General features: G+C 40.1%; 1 protein-coding gene across 7 annotated transcripts; it reads right to left on the bottom strand.

Annotated features, from left to right (window-relative positions):
• Nucleotides 1-686: 686 nt before the first annotated feature.
• Nucleotides 687-16277, bottom strand: napepld (N-acyl phosphatidylethanolamine phospholipase D). 7 transcript variants are annotated; one of them, XM_002933090.5, is made up of 6 exons: nt 16057-16277; nt 15194-15335; nt 8886-9195; nt 7740-8386; nt 5510-5624; nt 687-4924 (listed from the first exon to the last, which is right to left on the bottom strand). In XM_002933090.5, the coding sequence occupies exons 2-6, from the start codon at nt 15229-15231 to the stop codon at nt 4790-4792; spliced, it is 1245 nt and encodes a 414-aa protein (XP_002933136.1). In that variant the 5' UTR covers nt 15232-15335; nt 16057-16277; the 3' UTR covers nt 687-4789. The 7 variants fall into 7 exon arrangements, with proteins under 7 accessions (XP_002933136.1, XP_004913077.1, XP_017947811.1 ...); XM_004913020.4 differs by having other exon boundaries at nt 8886-9192; XM_018092322.2 differs by lacking the exons at nt 15194-15335; nt 16057-16277 and adding exons at nt 11504-11605; nt 11857-12204.
• Nucleotides 16278-17724: the final 1447 nt, after the last annotated feature.

Raw genomic sequence — 17724 nt, 5'->3', positions numbered from 1 at the left:
CCTCCTCCCATAAGAACTCACTTCCCCCACCCTTAGGAATGTGTGATCTGAGCTTCCAACGGCTATAACTGCAGCAGGAAGCTACCAAGACCAAGCTAAAATGGCAGCTGCTTCTAGGGCTCTATACTCAGGTATAGCAAATAAATATAGTACTAGGTGGCAAGTCTATTGGCAGTAAAATGCCAAAATGACTTTCCTTCTCCTTTAAGTTAGCAATTTTTAATGACGTACACTTATTTCAAGCAGGACAGAAAAATGTTCATGTATTGGTTGAGTAGTCATGTTATAACATAAGGAGGGCCAGACCAAATACTGGAACAATGGAAAGGTGTCCATGCTGTAAATAGCTTCTTGAACACTTTGTTTAGCCTGTGAGCCAATTGATCAGAGAGTGTACATGATTGGTCCATATATGGTTTCCTTTACAACGGAGCTAACTTAATTTTCTGATAACTGGCCCAGCAGAACTGAACATCAAGTGGTGCTGTTTCAAATTTCTAAATGCAGTGTCAAAATTGCATAGATATCTTGAGAAAGAAAAAAAACATGAAAATTGTAATGTTCAGAAAAGTTCAAAAGTATCTAACTTTAGTTTGTTTTGAGAGTTTAGATCCCCTCCTTCGCTCCAATATTACATGTCATTAAAAGTCCATGTACCAAATACTGTAAAGGAAAATTTATCACAATTTGATTTTAAAACAGTATTTTAATTAACAAGAGATCGGTTATGCACTATTCTAATATAGTTATTTTTTGGCATTATTGAAAGATCTTTATTAGAACATGTGCTGACAGGCAAGAAAACAAAATAGGAGTAGGCTAAATGCACACTAGGCATTTTCTGCATAGAAATGACCAATCTGCTGACTCTTTGTGCACTAAGAAGCACAGCATTGGCCTGTCAGGACACACTTATGCATTTTCAAGCAAACCTCTGCAGAGAAAATGCATAGTGTGCTACTTACTGGCTTTAGTTGTAAAGCATGGGCATAGGTATTACCAGTCCAGTAACCATTGGCACTTATTAGTTATGTTTTGGTGTTGAATAGATTGTTAAAGCTAACTAATACTTTATTGCAATATGTTATAAAGCTGGGGCAGGCAGATTACTTTCCTTTATTTGAATGGCACTGACAAATGAGCAAACACAATCTATGGTTAGTTTTATTATGTATGAACCTCCCTAAAAGACATCCAGGCTCCAAGCAGATCATGCATGTTGTACTGTGCCATTATGTCATTATTGCAGAACTGCCCAAAAACTGTGTTGGTGGTTTAAAGTTAAAGACTTGACTTGAGAATGTCAGCATGACTACGTTTTGGTTAATGCTCAGCCCCAAGCTGGCGATAGTGGGAATTGTAGTTTAAAGGATGGATAACTAACAAAACAATTCAATATACTTTTACCAATCACCTATTCTACACAAAAGGTAAAGGCCCTTCTCTGTCCTGCCATTGTTCACCATTTTAACTGCTTTCCATAATCTCTTACATTCATTTACAACATCTGTTTTCCAGTGTTTACTTTCATAATATGTTTGCTAAATAATGCATTACACATTCATGTACAAAACAGCAAGTATCACACAAAAAACCTGTTCCAGTTTCTCTAGTTTGGGACAATGCTTACAAAAAGTACAGTTTGCATGAAAAGGCACTCTGGGTTTTTAATAGAATTCCAAATATTCTGTAATCTTTTTTACATTGTTTCAAAATATAAAGAGACCCCATGCAGACCCCTTTGCCCCCACTGCCAAACAACATTTTCAAACTTCTTCACTTATATCTGGCCAAGCCTTGATCAAATATTAGTGGGAGTGACCGTTGTTTTGGCCATACACGGGCCATATGCTGCTGAATTGATCAGGGAGGGTTCCGCCAGCAAATACTGATAAAAAACACAATTCTAAGCAGTTTATCAGTTTATTATTGTATATAACAACAGTTTTTGGGTAAAGGAACCCTTTAAGTTGTCAGGCCACACTGACTGCCAACTTCTAACCAATTCAGCAGCATACATCCTGTGTAGGAGACCAAAACAATGGCCTTCCTGACTTATCCAGTCAGGGCTTTGCCAGATACAGTATCAATAAATTGGGTTGGAAAATGTTTTGAGCCACAACTATGTTGGTCCAAGGATGCAGTCCTCTCCTAAGGAGTCTATATGGGATGCCCTTTATTAAATCTTGGGCCAAAATGATCAAGTACCTGATCTGACAGAGCCCACTACACAAAAATATTTTATATTTGTCTCGGGGGAGAACCACTCGGTGTATGGCCTTCTTTGGGCAATGATACATCAGAAGATTTGTAGCCAGCATTAAAAAAATTTGCTAGCGCTGGCTACGAATCTCTCTGAAAACACCTTGCCATAGGCTAATATTGCCTTCCTTTGCAATTTCCTGCGATTACGCCAGATTGCCATGAGTCATACGTTTTACTTGCAGTGTTTCCAATATAAGTCTATGGCAAGGCATCTTCATGGAGCTTTGAAGTCAGTGCTAGGGACATTTTTATTTATTTTTAACGCTGACTACAAATCTCCCGGTGTCATTGCCCTTACGAGTATGGAAAGATTTTCCCTGTTAACTCGTATCTCAGATTTGTTTTATCTAAAACACATATGTTTCCCTAGCAAATGTATAATTCCTCAGTAAATACAGGCAAGGACTCTTGACATCAGGCTTGTCAGACTTCTTACATAAATAACCAATTACTTTTTATTATAAAAGGTCAAAGCACACACAGTATCAGCAAATGTTTAAGTGCATTTTGAGGGGCCACCTCCATTTTTGTATGAAATGTTTATAATCAGAAAAGGATTTATATACTGGGATGCCCAAGGCACACTAATCCTATTATACCCAAATAGTGCATGCACCAAGCGCATTAGAGTGGAGTTTCATAGATGGATTTTACAGCAAGTATCTGGTGATAAGTTAAGGGCTTTAAAATAGAGATGCACCAAATCCAGGATTCAGTTCGGGAATTGGCCAAGTTTCGGCATATGTTCATTAGGATTCGGATTTGGTATTCGGCCGAATCCTTTACGAAGGATTCAGGGGTTCGGCCGAATCTGAAAAAGTGGATTCGGTGCATCCCTACTTTTATTTGCTATTTATTTGCTTTTATATAAAATAATTCTGCCCCATTTATTTTTCCCCTCTATCAAACTATCCTATATATTTTCTCTATTAAAGTCTGCCCTTGTACTTATTGCAAGCTCTATTCCCCTAATCTTAGTATTTTTCTCTCCTTCTACTGTTCCTCTTTTGGAAATACAATAAAGAGTTATTTCAATAAAGTTTGCCCTTGTATCAAAGATTACCTCTGACCTTAATTTTAATAAAAATGTAATCTATGAAAGCAATTCCATTAAAATATTATCTTTCAGTTATGTGTTAGATTTAGCCATAATCTGTTTATTATAAAGGCACATGGATTTTTTTTTATTTTACACTAGTTTTCATTCTTTACTAAGGTAATGTAAACATGAGGTTACATCTTTGTTGTGGGTTTTTACCATAAAACAATCTTTCACTATGATGACAGTAGTAATAAAAAAGCTAACTTGCAATAGGTTATTATTCGCTTTGAATCAGCTTTGCTTTCAACATATAGCCAGTTTGGGATCTGAACTTTTATTTGATTGTTAGGGTTGCCAACTGTTCGGGAAAAAAAATATTAGACTTCCTATATATTTATATAGTAAAGGTTGCATCACTGGGGGATGCCTAAATGTTAAGCACCCCCCAGTAATTGCATTCACTTACCCGATACCCCTGGCTGGTGCTCCTGTAAGCAAAAAACCACACCGGCTTGGGGTACATGCAGGCGAGCAATATTTTTCATCTTCTTTCTTTGTGCCAGCTACAAAAAAAAGCCATAATTTTCGCTCTATTGTGCATGCACCGGCACTGGGCTCACAAGTAAAGAAGAAAAGAAGAGGATAGCTCACCTGCATGTACCCTGGGCTAAATGTATGCTGGATAGAGTGTGAGAGGCAAAATGGAAAAAAAAAAAAAAAGACTAAATTACAAAATCTCATAATATTAGTATCTATTTAGGATGATACTCCATTTTATCTTTTTTTTAAATAACCATTTATAGGACATGGTTTCTATTAAAACATCAAATAAACTATTAAATTTCAGTACCTACACATGAAGTTCTACAAATGTATATCAAAAGGTGCATTATGTTTCCCTTAAAGCAACTCTGACGTGCACTCCTTATATTCAAATGCCGGCATAAAAAAAAAAGTTCACATTTTATTGCCAAGGTTAATGGCACACAATGCATTTACCCCACCAGCAAAGTAAAGGCTGATATGGACCAAAACTGCCCTGTGTACATTAACTGCAAAGCACTACACATCTACTGACAGTATAGTCAGTACAGCCATGCAGTGCTTTTCATATCCTCATTTTTTTTTTTACATGGTGCAGTCTTTGATTATGACTAAATACTCATAGGAGTCGGCGTGCTGTTACATTACGGTGCTGTTCTGGTCACACAATAGCGATTCACAGCTGTTATTAAAGGCAGAAAAATAGCTAAAAAAATATTTAACCCTTTACCTCAATTTGGCCAAGTTTAGGTGTGCTACAAGAATAATGCTTTGCTAGGCAAGACAGTTGGTGGGGGCAATCTTAAACCTGAATATGTAGATTCTATGTATAATTTACATCTTTAGCAGAAAAAAGGGTTAAATGTAAGGAATGCATATCAATTGCTTTCTTGAAATATTTTAGTAAAAGTATTTAATGAAAATATTAGCCTATATTCATCAATCTTCTGATAAATCATCATTATCCATATTAAGGGATATAGATTCTCCATGATTTAACACAAAAAAGTCATCAATGTTCAGTCCATATCTTTCAAGTGCTTCACTGAGTTTTCTTGGTGGATCCAAAAAGTGCTGCAAGAACAGATAATACAGCATTTCAGTTTCACTGCACTGCACATAACTTCAGTTCAAAACATTGTTGTAAGGAAAACAGATAAAGCATAAACCTGTACAGACTTTGGTGCTTATATAGTAGTTTGAGTTAGGCTAATGTTACAGTTGGTAAAGCTGTAGGGATCAGGAAACCTTAAGCAACCATAGTTTAGGAATAAAAAGGGAACATAACACCCATATTTCATGTTAATGTTCTATTAATATTCAATATATTGCCATGGGTGTTTCTGCATGTGGAGCACGTATTGCGTATATGCGTATTATTTCTTTAAATTAACGAGTTATATTGTTCCTCATCAGAGTGCAAAGTGCTGTTTCAATGGTGCCACTTAAATGTTATTCATAAACTCCACTGAAACAGCACTCTAGCCAGTGAGATAAATGGTAGAATCATATCTAGCTGTACTAAGTGGTGAATTTTTAACACAGGCGTGGCGTGCCATTCTAAAAAACAAAAGCAAATTTTTCTGACTGTTTATAAAACTTCTAGATTATCACAATAATCTACCTTTAATGCTAAAGTGACATTAGCTTGGAACAAACCTCATTGGCTAATGCAAACGTCCCCCAGTGAATGGCAATAGATTTCTTTGCACGAACATCAGCATGAATTCTAACTGCCTCTTCTGGGTCCACATGCTGACTTCTCATGAACCATCTATTAACAGACACAATGTAACATTTATTGCAACAGTGATTCCACAATCAATACACAAAAACTAAAGTGCAAAATAAGTTATATTACTCCTATAGATGGATTTTTGACACTAAGATCCAGATTTAAAAAAACGCTAATATTCCTTTTTTTTTTCTTAAATTTGAATGAACTCACAAATGTCTGACATTTACTAAAAAGTCTGAACTGAAATAGTCGGCAAAAAAAAAAAAGGTGCACAAAATTTGCGGAAGTGCAACCTTTTTGATTTGTCACACTGTCACACAACAATACAGCGTTAAAAACCCAAAATCTCTAAAGTTTCAAAGCAAATAAAGATTGACTTCTAAATGATCTATGAGTTTTTGCTGGGAATTGTCGGATTCTAATTTTTAGATATTTTGACACATAGTAAATTTCTAATATAAAAAGAAAATATTCACCTTTTCATGTATAAGTGAGTGATTAGGTTTTTTTCCTGCAAAGGGTAATGGCATCATGCTTATGCCCAAATTTGCATTTGAGCAAAGGGAACCAGTAAAAGGGAACCCCTCTGTGTGGCCCCCTACCTGTCTGGCTGCTATGACTGCTTACCTTTGTGTAAACTTTAAATGGTATCAGTAACTGGCCCCCTGCATTGTTCACACCTGAGATTCAGGCTGTAAACCCCTGTATTGTTTAATACTCTGCCTGCCCTATGCTGCCTGTGTGTGCCATATTCTGCCTGCCTATACTGCACTTGTGTGTGTCATACTCTGCCTACCCTATGCTGCCTGTGTGTGCAATATTCTGCCTGCCTATACTGCACTTGTGTGTGTCATACTCTGCCTGCCCTATGTTGCCTGTGTGTGCCAAACTCTGCCTGTCCTATGCTGCCTGTGTGTGCCATATTCTGCCTGCCTATACTGCACTTGTGTGTGCCATACTCTGCCTGCCCTATGCTGCCTGTGTGTGTCATACTCTGCCTGCCCTATGCTGCCTGTGTGTGTCATACTCTGCCTGCCCTATGCTGCCTGTGTGTGTCATACTCTGCCTGCCCTATGCTGCCTGTGTGTGTCATACTCTGCCTGCCCTATGCTGCCTGTGTGTGTCATACTCTGCCTGCCCTATGCTGCCTGTGTGTGTCATACTCTGCCTGCCCTATGCTGCCTGTGTGTGTCATACTCTGCCTGCCCTATGCTGCCTGTGTGTGTCATACTCTGCCTGCCCTATGCTGCCTGTGTGTGCCATACTCTGCCTGTCCTATGCTGCCTGTGTGTGCCATATTCTGCCTGCCTATACTGCACTTGTGTGTGCCATACTCTGCCTGCCCTATGCTGCCTGTGTGTGCCATATTCTGCCTGCCTATACTGCACTTGTGTGTGTCATACTCTGCCTGCCCTATGCTGCCTGTGTGTGTCATACTCTGCCTGCCCTATGCTGCCTGTGCGTGCCATACTCTGCCTGCCCTATGCTGCCTGTGCGTGCCATACTCTGCCAGTCCTATGCTGCCTGTGTGTGTTTTCCACAGGAGAGAAGGAGGAATATGGATTTAAAGGTGTGTCTTAATATGACATAATATCATTCTTTTACACGTGAATGAAGGGTGATATCCCTACACAAACCATTTGGGTTCTTGCTGTGCTACTATCATTAATGTGGGTATGGTCTTAAATACTCTTGTGATAACATGGGTGTAACATGGTGTTTTTTTTTTTTCAAAGGGGGAGCGGTCAAAACCAGCTTCCATTATCAGCCCTCCACCATGTAGGCCAGAAAAATTCAAGCATGAATGCATCACTTACTCTTGTACTTATAAATACTCGGTGCACTAATATTTTATCGTCTGTGGATAAATATCTAAAAATACTGCTCTGAAAATTGTAGTGCTGTGATACATTTCTTTGATATAATTGTGGTTTAACATTCTGCTTGGGTATTTATTAGCAGTTTCTGACTGCAATAGATAAAATATAGCTAAACAATGCAGAGCTGATACTAAACACATTTCTAAAGTTTAAAAGGGCAAAAAAATGCTGCTATACCCATTAACGAAAACAGTAAAATATATTTTCATGAACCTTGAAAGTTTGTAATTGTAGCACACTAGAAAACACACTGATAAATGAATGTTATTACCTTGGTTCATAGGCTCCAATTGGAATAGCAGCTATGTCAAAAGGACCATATCTCTTCCCTATCTCTTCAAAAGCAGCACAGTACCCAGTATCTCCTGCAAAAAAGAATCTGTTTGATGGTCCTAGGACAGACCAACTACCCCAAAGCACTTTGTTGTCATCTATAGGTGTCCTTTTGCACCAGTGCTGGCATGGGGTAAACACAAATGTTACTTCATCATGTCCAGGTACACAGTTTTGCTCCCACCAGTCCAATTCAATTACATTGTCACAGCCACAACTCTGCATCCAGTTTAGAAGACCCAAAGGTACAAACCATCTCAACTCAGTGCCAAAACGCTCATTAAGACCCACTACTGTGTTATAATCCAAGTGGTCATAATGGTTATGGCTGATTACAACGGCATCAATTTTAGGAAGTTGCTCTACTGAACATGGAGGCCCACGGAAACGCTTAGGCCCTGCAAAGCTTAATGGGGATGCATGTTGACTGAAGATAGGATCAGTAAGAAATATCACATCATCCATTTCTACCATGACAGAAGCATGTCCTAACCATGTGACCCGTATTCCATTTTCGGTCTTGCCAGCAAAATCAGGGTATTGAACAAAGTAGGGTTTAACAACTGGAAGCACCTTGTCAAGCTCCTATAGACAGAAAGGAAAAAAAAAAAAAAAATTATGTGGCAAACTAGATAATTCTGCCTATGTTATGCTTACAACACGTAAGACCACTTTTATAGGTAAGCAAATGCACAATTAGTCATCAGCAATTCCAGGTATGCTCTTCTTCTGATCAGCAGTGGTGCTGGTGCTGATTGGCAGAAAATGATTGCAGTCGAATTTTAGGAAAGTTGCTGATGTAATGTTAGAATAGACATGGGTAACCTTTGGCCCTCCAGCTGTTCAACTACAACTAGCATTCAGCAACACATGGAATGCCTCATGTTACCTTATATTGGTCTAGAACAGTGGAATTTTAGAAATGCTTTAAAAGAATAAAAGCTATGATGAAAATTCTGCAATTCACTTGCTGTAAAATTACATATAGTAACATTTTTCTATTAGCAAAGTAAAACATATTATCAATCTCACATTTCCTTATATTTAGATACAGTGTAATAGAGATACTCTTAATGTTACTGACCTCTCTTGAGCTAGGAACACTGCTATTATCTTTTTCTGTGAATGCCCATTTCAGAATATTCCAGAAGGAGGGTGTCTTCCATGTAGGCCATGGGTTCACAAATCTGCCATTCTTGTGTCTCCTTGACTTGGTTACATCCTCTTCCATTCTGACATCTAACTTGAAACTTTTCCTTGATGATCTGCAAGAGTCACTACTCCTGGAGCTGCGCATGGAATTCTGCCGTTTGCGAACAGTCTCTTTAGGATACTGACTAACGGATGTAGCACCCACCTCATTGTTTTCACAGCCATCTGTATCCGTTAACAACCTAAAATTGAGAGAAATTACACTTCAAGGTACACTGCAGATTACGGATTAAGTATTTACAAAAGGAATACCTTGATAAACACTCTCATGCATAATGAAAGGACATGCAATTCCAAGACTTTACAATATATACTGATTAAAAAATGTAAATGATTTATTTGTAGCTTATCTAGCAATAGCTCTCTTTGACAAAACTCCAAAGAATTACATCATAATGCCTTCACGGGTCTATTAATCACAGAATTTGTAAAGCATTGTGGAAACTGGAGTTTTGCCTAAGAGAAAGCTTACTGATTTTTTAAAAGGCAAGAGAAGTGGGAATAAAAAAAAAAGACAGATGCATGCTGCTTTCAATAGGAATTACATTTGAAAGCACCTTAAAAATCATTACATCTATGTATTTACTGTACCAATTAACTATGTTCTTTTTTGCAAACAATTGCTCAAACAAATATTTGAAACTGAAACTAGTTTCAATTTCCCCGTTTGCATGGTTTAGCTTGGAAAATGGCAAAAACCATAGAATATTCTTAAAGGAGAAGGAAAGGTACACTCACTTTTGGGTTATTGCAATGAATTACCAGATATCCTGAACTGATGCTCCTGTCAGGAGAAAACTGCACCGGCCCAGGGTATCTGCGAGTGAGCTACCCATGTAATATGTAATTGTAAAGCATAAAACTGCTCAATTAGATCTATATCAACCCTCTCAGTAATGCTTGGAGTTTATAAGAATGTACAATTGTAACAAATTCATTTTGGAGTGGTTTCATAAAGAGCTTTTTTTGTGCAGCATTAGAACACAGGGACGAGACAGAACAAGCCTTGCACTGGCAGATTACCACATGCCACGTAAACCTTATTACACTAAAGAAACCCTTTTCTGTAGCTTTTCACAGAAGTATTACATAAATGTCTTTATATGACAAAAAAACTTTAACATTTTAAAACACAGTTTGCCCTCAATAGATTATCAAAGCAACTACACCAAAACTGTTATTTTCCAGGGTGTCTAGAAGGTGCTGTGTTCTAATAATATTTATATTAGGCATTTACATTTGTGGCAACCGTTCACACTGTAACTGTTTAGTGGAGGAAATCTCTCCTTCAGACAATAATATGACTTCAGTCATGGGAGGGAGAATAAATACAATAGCATCTATCAAACAGCACAAGTGTGTACAGGTTGTAAGTGAAAGACAATGGTTCAGTACATTGCATGCATTGCTAGGGAAGTGTGCCTTGCCTACATGCCCACAGTTGGGTTGCAAGAGTCAGCAAAGCCGGTATGCATAGTCAGTTTGTCATCCCCTGTTCTTGTGTAATTAAACTAAAAAGTATACCATAAAAATCATGACAGTATCCCTTTAAGGGCTAGGCAGAGGCATAATTGAAAGGCAAATAAAATAAAAGAGAAAACTGAAAAGTTGCTTAAAATAGGTCCTTCTATAACATACTAAAAGTTTATATAGTGAACTTCCTAGTTTTTGGAGAAGATTCAGTCTAATATGGTATGTATTAATATAATGCTACTTATGTACACAGCACTGTAAGGGGACTGGCATACGGGGAGATTAGTCACCTGATAAATCCTCGCTACTACTAATCTCCCCAAAATACTTGCTAACTGGCAATATTATAAGGTGCCGGTGGGAAAGTATACACTGCGCTGGAAGTCACCTAAAGTTGCCTCACAAGGGCAAGGGTGGGCACAAGAGCCGTGCATGCTTTCCCACCAGCAATTTACATTATTGCTGGTGGAAAAGTGTTTCTGGGCGATTAGTCACCCACAGTAGCGAAGATTTAAAGCAGGTGAGTATATCTCCCTGTGTGCCAGTACTGCCCTCTTACTGTACACAGCAACAATACATTATGGGGTATATTTATCATGCTGTGTAAAAAGTGGAGTAAAACATCACCAGTGATGTTGTTTATAGCAGCCAATCAGATGCTTTCCTTTGCTTTGATTTTCTAACTGTTGAAATCTAATTGCTGATTGGTTGCCCTGGGCAATATCACTGGTAATCTTTCACTCCACTTTTTACACAGCATGATAAATATACCCCTAATAGTACGAGCATGTCAATACAATAATAGAAAGTACATTTACATTAAATATTCAGTACTAAATGTAAAAGAGACAAGAGGTCCCTGTCCTGTAGAGATTACAATCCTAGTGTAATGTCACAGTCATAGTTTTGTCAGTCACACACAGCCAGTGATACTTGAATTTAGTTTTATATTCCAAATGCAACATGTAATAAGTGGCAGTGCAAGTTAAAATAATCCTCTCTTTACAGAATCCTTACTTCACTTAGTTGTATGCAGCATTCTCTCCAAGTAATTGTTGCCATGCGCTCCACCAGGAATTTTTTTGTAAGCTGCATCCTTAAAGCCTGCCCCTGCCTCACCTGTTGTAATAGAAACCTTTTCACTATAACTGGTAGGACTGTGGGCCTCTGCACTTGTATTTGAAAAGTGCAAAGTCCTACCTGCACCTGTGAAACAATACTGTGGGCAAGGATGGGCCAGGCTAATGCACACAGTGCAGACCAATGTGTAAGATTGTAATTTAGGGCATGTAGTTTAGGGTTGTCTGTTAATGTTATATTGAATACAGGTACAAAATATTTAAGAATGCATTCATTAAAATTCTACTCACAAGCGTGATTTTAAAAAGGCACAACAGGCAAATAGCCTTTTCCCCAGTGTGCAGGTTACAAGCCGTTGGATCAGGTTACATTGCATGTGGACATTAATTAGCATACTTATCAGCATTCATCTCGAGTCCTGCCAGTGTTGCCGATCTAAAATCCTTTCTGTTTCCCTGTGCACCTGTATATTACAACTTCTGCAGTCCTTCAGGTATGTTGTTCCAAGAAATAATAGTTTTCACTAACGTTAACAGAAACCAGTGAGGGAAGGAGAAAGACAGCTTGTTCCTGCTATGTGAGTGAATCTGTTCAGGAGCTCCCTACACGTTTCAGGTCATGTGACCTGTCATCAGGGGAAGCTACTTCCTCTACTCCCCTTCCTTTTAAAGGAACAGTGACACAAGTTAACCACAAATACCAATAGCAAGTAAAAATTGTAAACTACACCTAATTTAACATATAAATGATAGACCATTCAGTTATAAAATACATAATCTCAAAACCCCTCTCCTATACCAGCTGTTAAAAAAGGTGAAGCAAAATACTCAGTCTCCTTACATTTTAAAACAACTTATTATACAAACTATAACCAGACTGCGGTAGAAGTACTTTAATAAATGCCAGATAACTATACGGTTAAGGTGACCATGCACGCTACAATGACCACTGGTTGTAGGAAAGATAAGGAAGAATTGCAAGCAGGACTGATTTGTGCACAAATAAGCTATGCCTAAATAAGCTGTGAAAAGTATGATGTGTAAAATAAATTATATGCCCTGCTCTTGTGTTTAAGTCCCTTTTATGAATATAAATTGAAAGAAAGAAAAAAAAAAGCAACGCTGTGATTGGCAAAGCCCTCACAAAAGCAGCCCAAGTTCCCATCATGCTGACAAATACAACTCAATGCTTTTGAAGCTCTGCAGCTAAGCTACCTAGGCGTCAGTGAATTCCTTTCTGTGTCTGTCACACAACATCACTAATCTGCTTTTAAGAGCAGTCTTCATTCATGCACGACAGAGGAAATGCCAGCAATGTAAAGGCAGAGATATTAACTGCAGCTCTCTCAAAGTGACCTTACTTCTCTTGGGCCTTTGCACCAGCAGTTTTAGACCTCCAGCTGTTTTGAAACTACATTTCTGACCCACTTGCTGGCTGATTATGAATATACCTGGATCTTTATGTTCTTTTTGCAAAGACAATACCATGATAATGCACTGAGCAAACTAAGAACCCTGTGTGCTGACATTGCACAGACAGAGAGATAGCTATGCAGTCAAGGAGAACCAATTTATGCATGCACCACTAGCTAAAAGGAAAAAATAAATGGTTGGTTGGAATCTGTACTGCTGTGATATGCCCCTGTTCTCTCACTGGAAGAGGTATTGTTCTTTTTTTTTGGAATAAACATATCTCACACTACCTAGCAAACTGGACATACAGGATCTTGACCAGTCTATAGTGATATTTTGTGTGGTGTCTGGGCAGGGTTCCCACTATAGGCTTTAGATAAACATACCAAACTAAAGTACAGTAGTGTTCAATTAAAGATTTAACTCTGATAACATTTCCAGCCAATAAGGCCAAAACTAATGGCCCACCTACTAAAATGGCCCTGCTTTGTGATGAATTTCTGTGTTTGCAGTAATTTTGTCAACTGGCCCTCAGGCCAGAGGGATTCTATACAAGTTTGTGCATGCTTGCAGCCCAAATAATTGGGACTGCATTGGCAGCTGTTTACTCAACTGCCAATGCACTATGCACAGTCCAATCAACACACACACTCATTCTCAAGGTGCAATGGTATGCAGCCCCAGCAAATACAGTATAATCATTACTACTGATTCTTATACAGCGTACACAGAGGCGGCCAAGCTGACCAGGCGACCGGCCGGTCACCTCGCCCTCACTGCATCTTCCTCCCCTGCGCGTGCACGAACAGGCACACAAACCCACACATGCGCATCACTGAGGGGGAAGCGCCCCCCCTCGTTGCGCCCTAGGCAGGTGCCTCTTCTGCCTACCCCTAGTTCCGGCCCTGAACATAAAGGAGAAGGAAAGGTCTAACGTTTTACGTACTCTGCATCATGTAAATATAATGCATTTCTTTTCGTTTTTCCTCAAGGAACATAAGTACAGACTGATAGCAGTTTGGGGCCTTGAATGTACACATACTTTACTTCATTATGTGTCTTATGTTGGAACCACTCCCTTTTCCTACAAATCTCCCCGTACCCACTGTAGTCTGCTCTAATCTACAGCAATTATCTGTACCTTGAACATAAGCACACTGCTTGTCTGTTATACCTCTGCACCACTCCCCTAACTTCCTCACAAATCTCCCAGTGTTGTGTTGCCTGCAATAATAATCCAGAACTATTATCTGTGTTTGGAACCTACCCACATATTTCTGTTATGTTTTTGCACCATCCCACCCCCAAGCATCTTTCAACATCTCACATTTTCTCTCTGCCTCTTTAACCTTCTTTTGCTTCACATCAATGGCTTTATCTCAGCTTCCTTTTCCCCATTCCAGACTACAGTCCAGATATATCGTGCCTTTGGCAATCCAAAAAGTTACAGGTCATACATCTCTGAAAAATGCTCTAGTAACACAATGAACCTCATTCTTGAAGGGAGTGCATCACACACACTTGTGTTAGTAAACCCTGTGACTACTTAATTGTCGTATGACTGAGCAAAATTTTCAAAAGTTACTAGCAATCATACCATAGTAATACCATACCCTACTAATAATCATAATCATAGATTAAAATAACAATCTATTCCACCTTTTAATAAACTTTCCCTTAAAAACACAAGTGACTTGAGGGACTGGGATTCCTTTCAGGTCAACTTTATTATCACACTTGTGCCCAATAAAGTTTGTTGATGCTGGCTCCACGGCATCTAATTCAGGTGTCCCAGATACAGACATGATGGATGCTGCAAAATAAAACCTACCAACATTTTTTTTCTTATGAGAAAAATGCAACTTGAACATCTATGTGTGCTGCAACCTCTTAAAAATAATTGCATATCTCTTCACAAATCATATGCCCTGCACTCATTGCTGGCTGTAGTTCAGGGAAAGGCAACATACCAATTTTACTGTGCTTATTATACTGCAGCTGCCTGCAGCTTCATCTCAACATCCTTTTGCTGTAGGTGGGATGCCGGAACAACAGCAGGGCCCCTTCTCGGATTGGCTCCTACTGGCTATACCACACACACTGTGCCTGACATTCCTACTGGTTATACCACATACTTACCTAACTGCATTCCAGCACTCCAACCTGACTGCTGCACCTTGCATAACCAATTACTTTGCCACTAGCTAGAGCTTACCTGTCCTCTGCCCCCTGCTGTTCATCCAGATTGTCCATTGAAATGATACTGCCTCTCACTTCTCTGCTGGGCACTTTGTGGGTCTCCCAGTTGCTCACTACTTCTTGATCTGGCAGGCAGAGTTGCACTTAACACAGAAAGCCTGCATGGTAGTAATGTGCAGGTGAGGAAAATGCAATCCATACCAAATCCTAACCCTTAAAACTTTAACCCGCACTCGACTCTAACTGCCTAAATGTTACTATTGTGTAGGACCCGCACCAACCTGTACCCACACCTTTCCAATCTGCGTGCTACTTCTGCACCTACATTAGATTCCAAAACTGGGAAACTTCAAGAGCAGAAGAAGAGTGACCTGCACCCAACCTGAACCCGCAATGGTCATCCCAATTTCTACCCTAACCCGCCTGCCCGCACATCACTACTGTATGGGGAGGCCAGCAACAAATAAGAAGTTAAAGTAAGGTGTGCTTAGTTAATATTGGGCAGTAGCGATGCACTGTTCAGGAAAAACTGAACCCGCACCTGACCCTAACTTGCTAAATGTTGCCATTGTAGAACCCACACCCTACCCATACCCACAGTCAGCTACTGCTGCACATGCCTTAGGGTCCAAGACAGGGAAACTTCGAGAGCAGAGGAAGAGTGTACTTCCCCAGTCTGACTTGAACTTGCAATGGTCACCCCAATTTCTACCTTAACCAGCCTGACCTAAGGGTAAACGCATGGGTTGTGGGTCAACCCGCACATCACTATTGGGCAGTGTGTTGTGAGCCAAATCAGGGACAACCCCTTCCACACTCATGCTAATTGGCTAAAGAGGAACAGGATCAGGTGTAAAAAGGCAGATGCAAAAGGAGTACCTGTCAAATCTCCCTGCAGCATCCAGCTAATAGGTGGTCAGATTTGGAGGAGCATCAAGAGCAGCAATAGCACTTTTCAAGGCAGCAGCCTCAGCCATCAGTGTGCTCCTGTCAGACTTGGGTAGCAGTGAGGATTGCAGCTCGCCTTCTTCAGCTCCCTAAGAGGATGTCTGGAAGTGATCTCAGCTCGCTTCTACTGAAGTGCCAGGAACTGGCTGCACAACCAGGGGAGGAGGAAATAGCCGAAGGTAGGAGGAGGAGTCTGAGGAGGCGGCAACCCTCAGGCTGGAGCAGGGCATAGTCGCTCCTCCCTCACTCTTGCAGCTAGAAAGAAGCTGTCAGCTGCTAGGACGAGTGACAGTGAGAACTGCACAGAATAATATGAAAGAAGCTCAAAAACTGCCACAGAAAAGAAGGGCTGGCTAGTAAGGTTTTCTGGCCTGCTATGTCCCCCAGGCTCAGACACTGCTCCATCAACCAGTCAGGCAGCAAGCGCCAGTGCTAATTAGCAGGCTGAGGCAAAAAAGGCAGCCGGGCAACAGAGCTGGAACAACTTATAGCTCCAGACACACTCAGGACCAGTGCAAAAAGGCCAACAGTGAGTGCAGGAGGGCCTGCAGACAGCCAGAGCAGGAAGGCAGCTAGCACAAAAAATGAGCACAGTGACCTAGGGTAGCCCATAAGTACTATGCCTAATTACATTACATTACATACATTAATTAGTACCCTTTCGTATATACTGAATAGGGATACAACACCCTACTCTTCTACCTCCACAAGCACAGGGGTAAGCAAAGTTTAAAAGATGTCATGCCCTGTCAGCATAGCCCCCTGGGTGTTCATTGGTCCAGTTCTATAAAGGAGATGATTTGAAAGGTGGAGTATGTGGACTAAACTGGCAGAAGAGGCACTTGTCTAGTACACAATGGTGGTGGTGGGTGGTGGTAGGCAGGTATTCTGCCTACCCCTAGCCAGACCCTCTTGCCCCCACAAAATCACCATGCAGGGGTCAAGATGGCCGGTTGTGTTGCCTAGGGCGCCTGGCCGACTTGGCCGTCTCTAATACCTGGCCCCCCAGCTCTTTAGACACATTAATATGTGAAGTATATAAGAGCTTTCATTGCATAGCATGGTTTTTATATGTGGAGCGCTTCAGGCAGAGGCTAGCAGTAGAAGAACACTTGTCATGGGGCAATAAGGATTTAGATTTGTGGCTAGGTATTCTGGCTGTTAGGCAGCAGGTACCAGGGCCACAGACCCTTGGAAGTGCAGCAGTGACACAAAATCCTAATGCTCCCTGCCCCAGTGTTTACCGGGCATAAAATGAATCTTCTTACAAATGGCAAAGAGTTGTAGATTTTGCCACAAGTGTAACTCCTGTGGTATCAACCACCCTGCCTTTCGTTGTATTATTCCCCATCCATAGTAAGGGCAACAATTCTTAGATCTTAGATTGTATTCACTGAGTTTAGTATGTAAAATTGACTTATTTTTGCCTTATACACCACTTATCCTTCCAATTGGCCTGTCCATCAGTAATGGGATTCATAAAGGACTCTGTTTCAGATCATACACATCCTTTGAACCTGCACTAACAATGCTTTTTAGATGTGGCCGGGGCACTCTTTCAAAAACTGACATTGAGTCAGTCTTCAGGCTACAGCTTAT

Source organism: Xenopus tropicalis, chromosome 3 (assembly GCF_000004195.4).
Source record: "Xenopus tropicalis strain Nigerian chromosome 3, UCB_Xtro_10.0, whole genome shotgun sequence".
Taxonomy (NCBI): domain Eukaryota; kingdom Metazoa; phylum Chordata; class Amphibia; order Anura; family Pipidae; genus Xenopus; species Xenopus tropicalis.
Note: the sequence above shows the minus strand (reverse complement) of the source record. Positions and strands in the feature narration are given on the sequence as shown.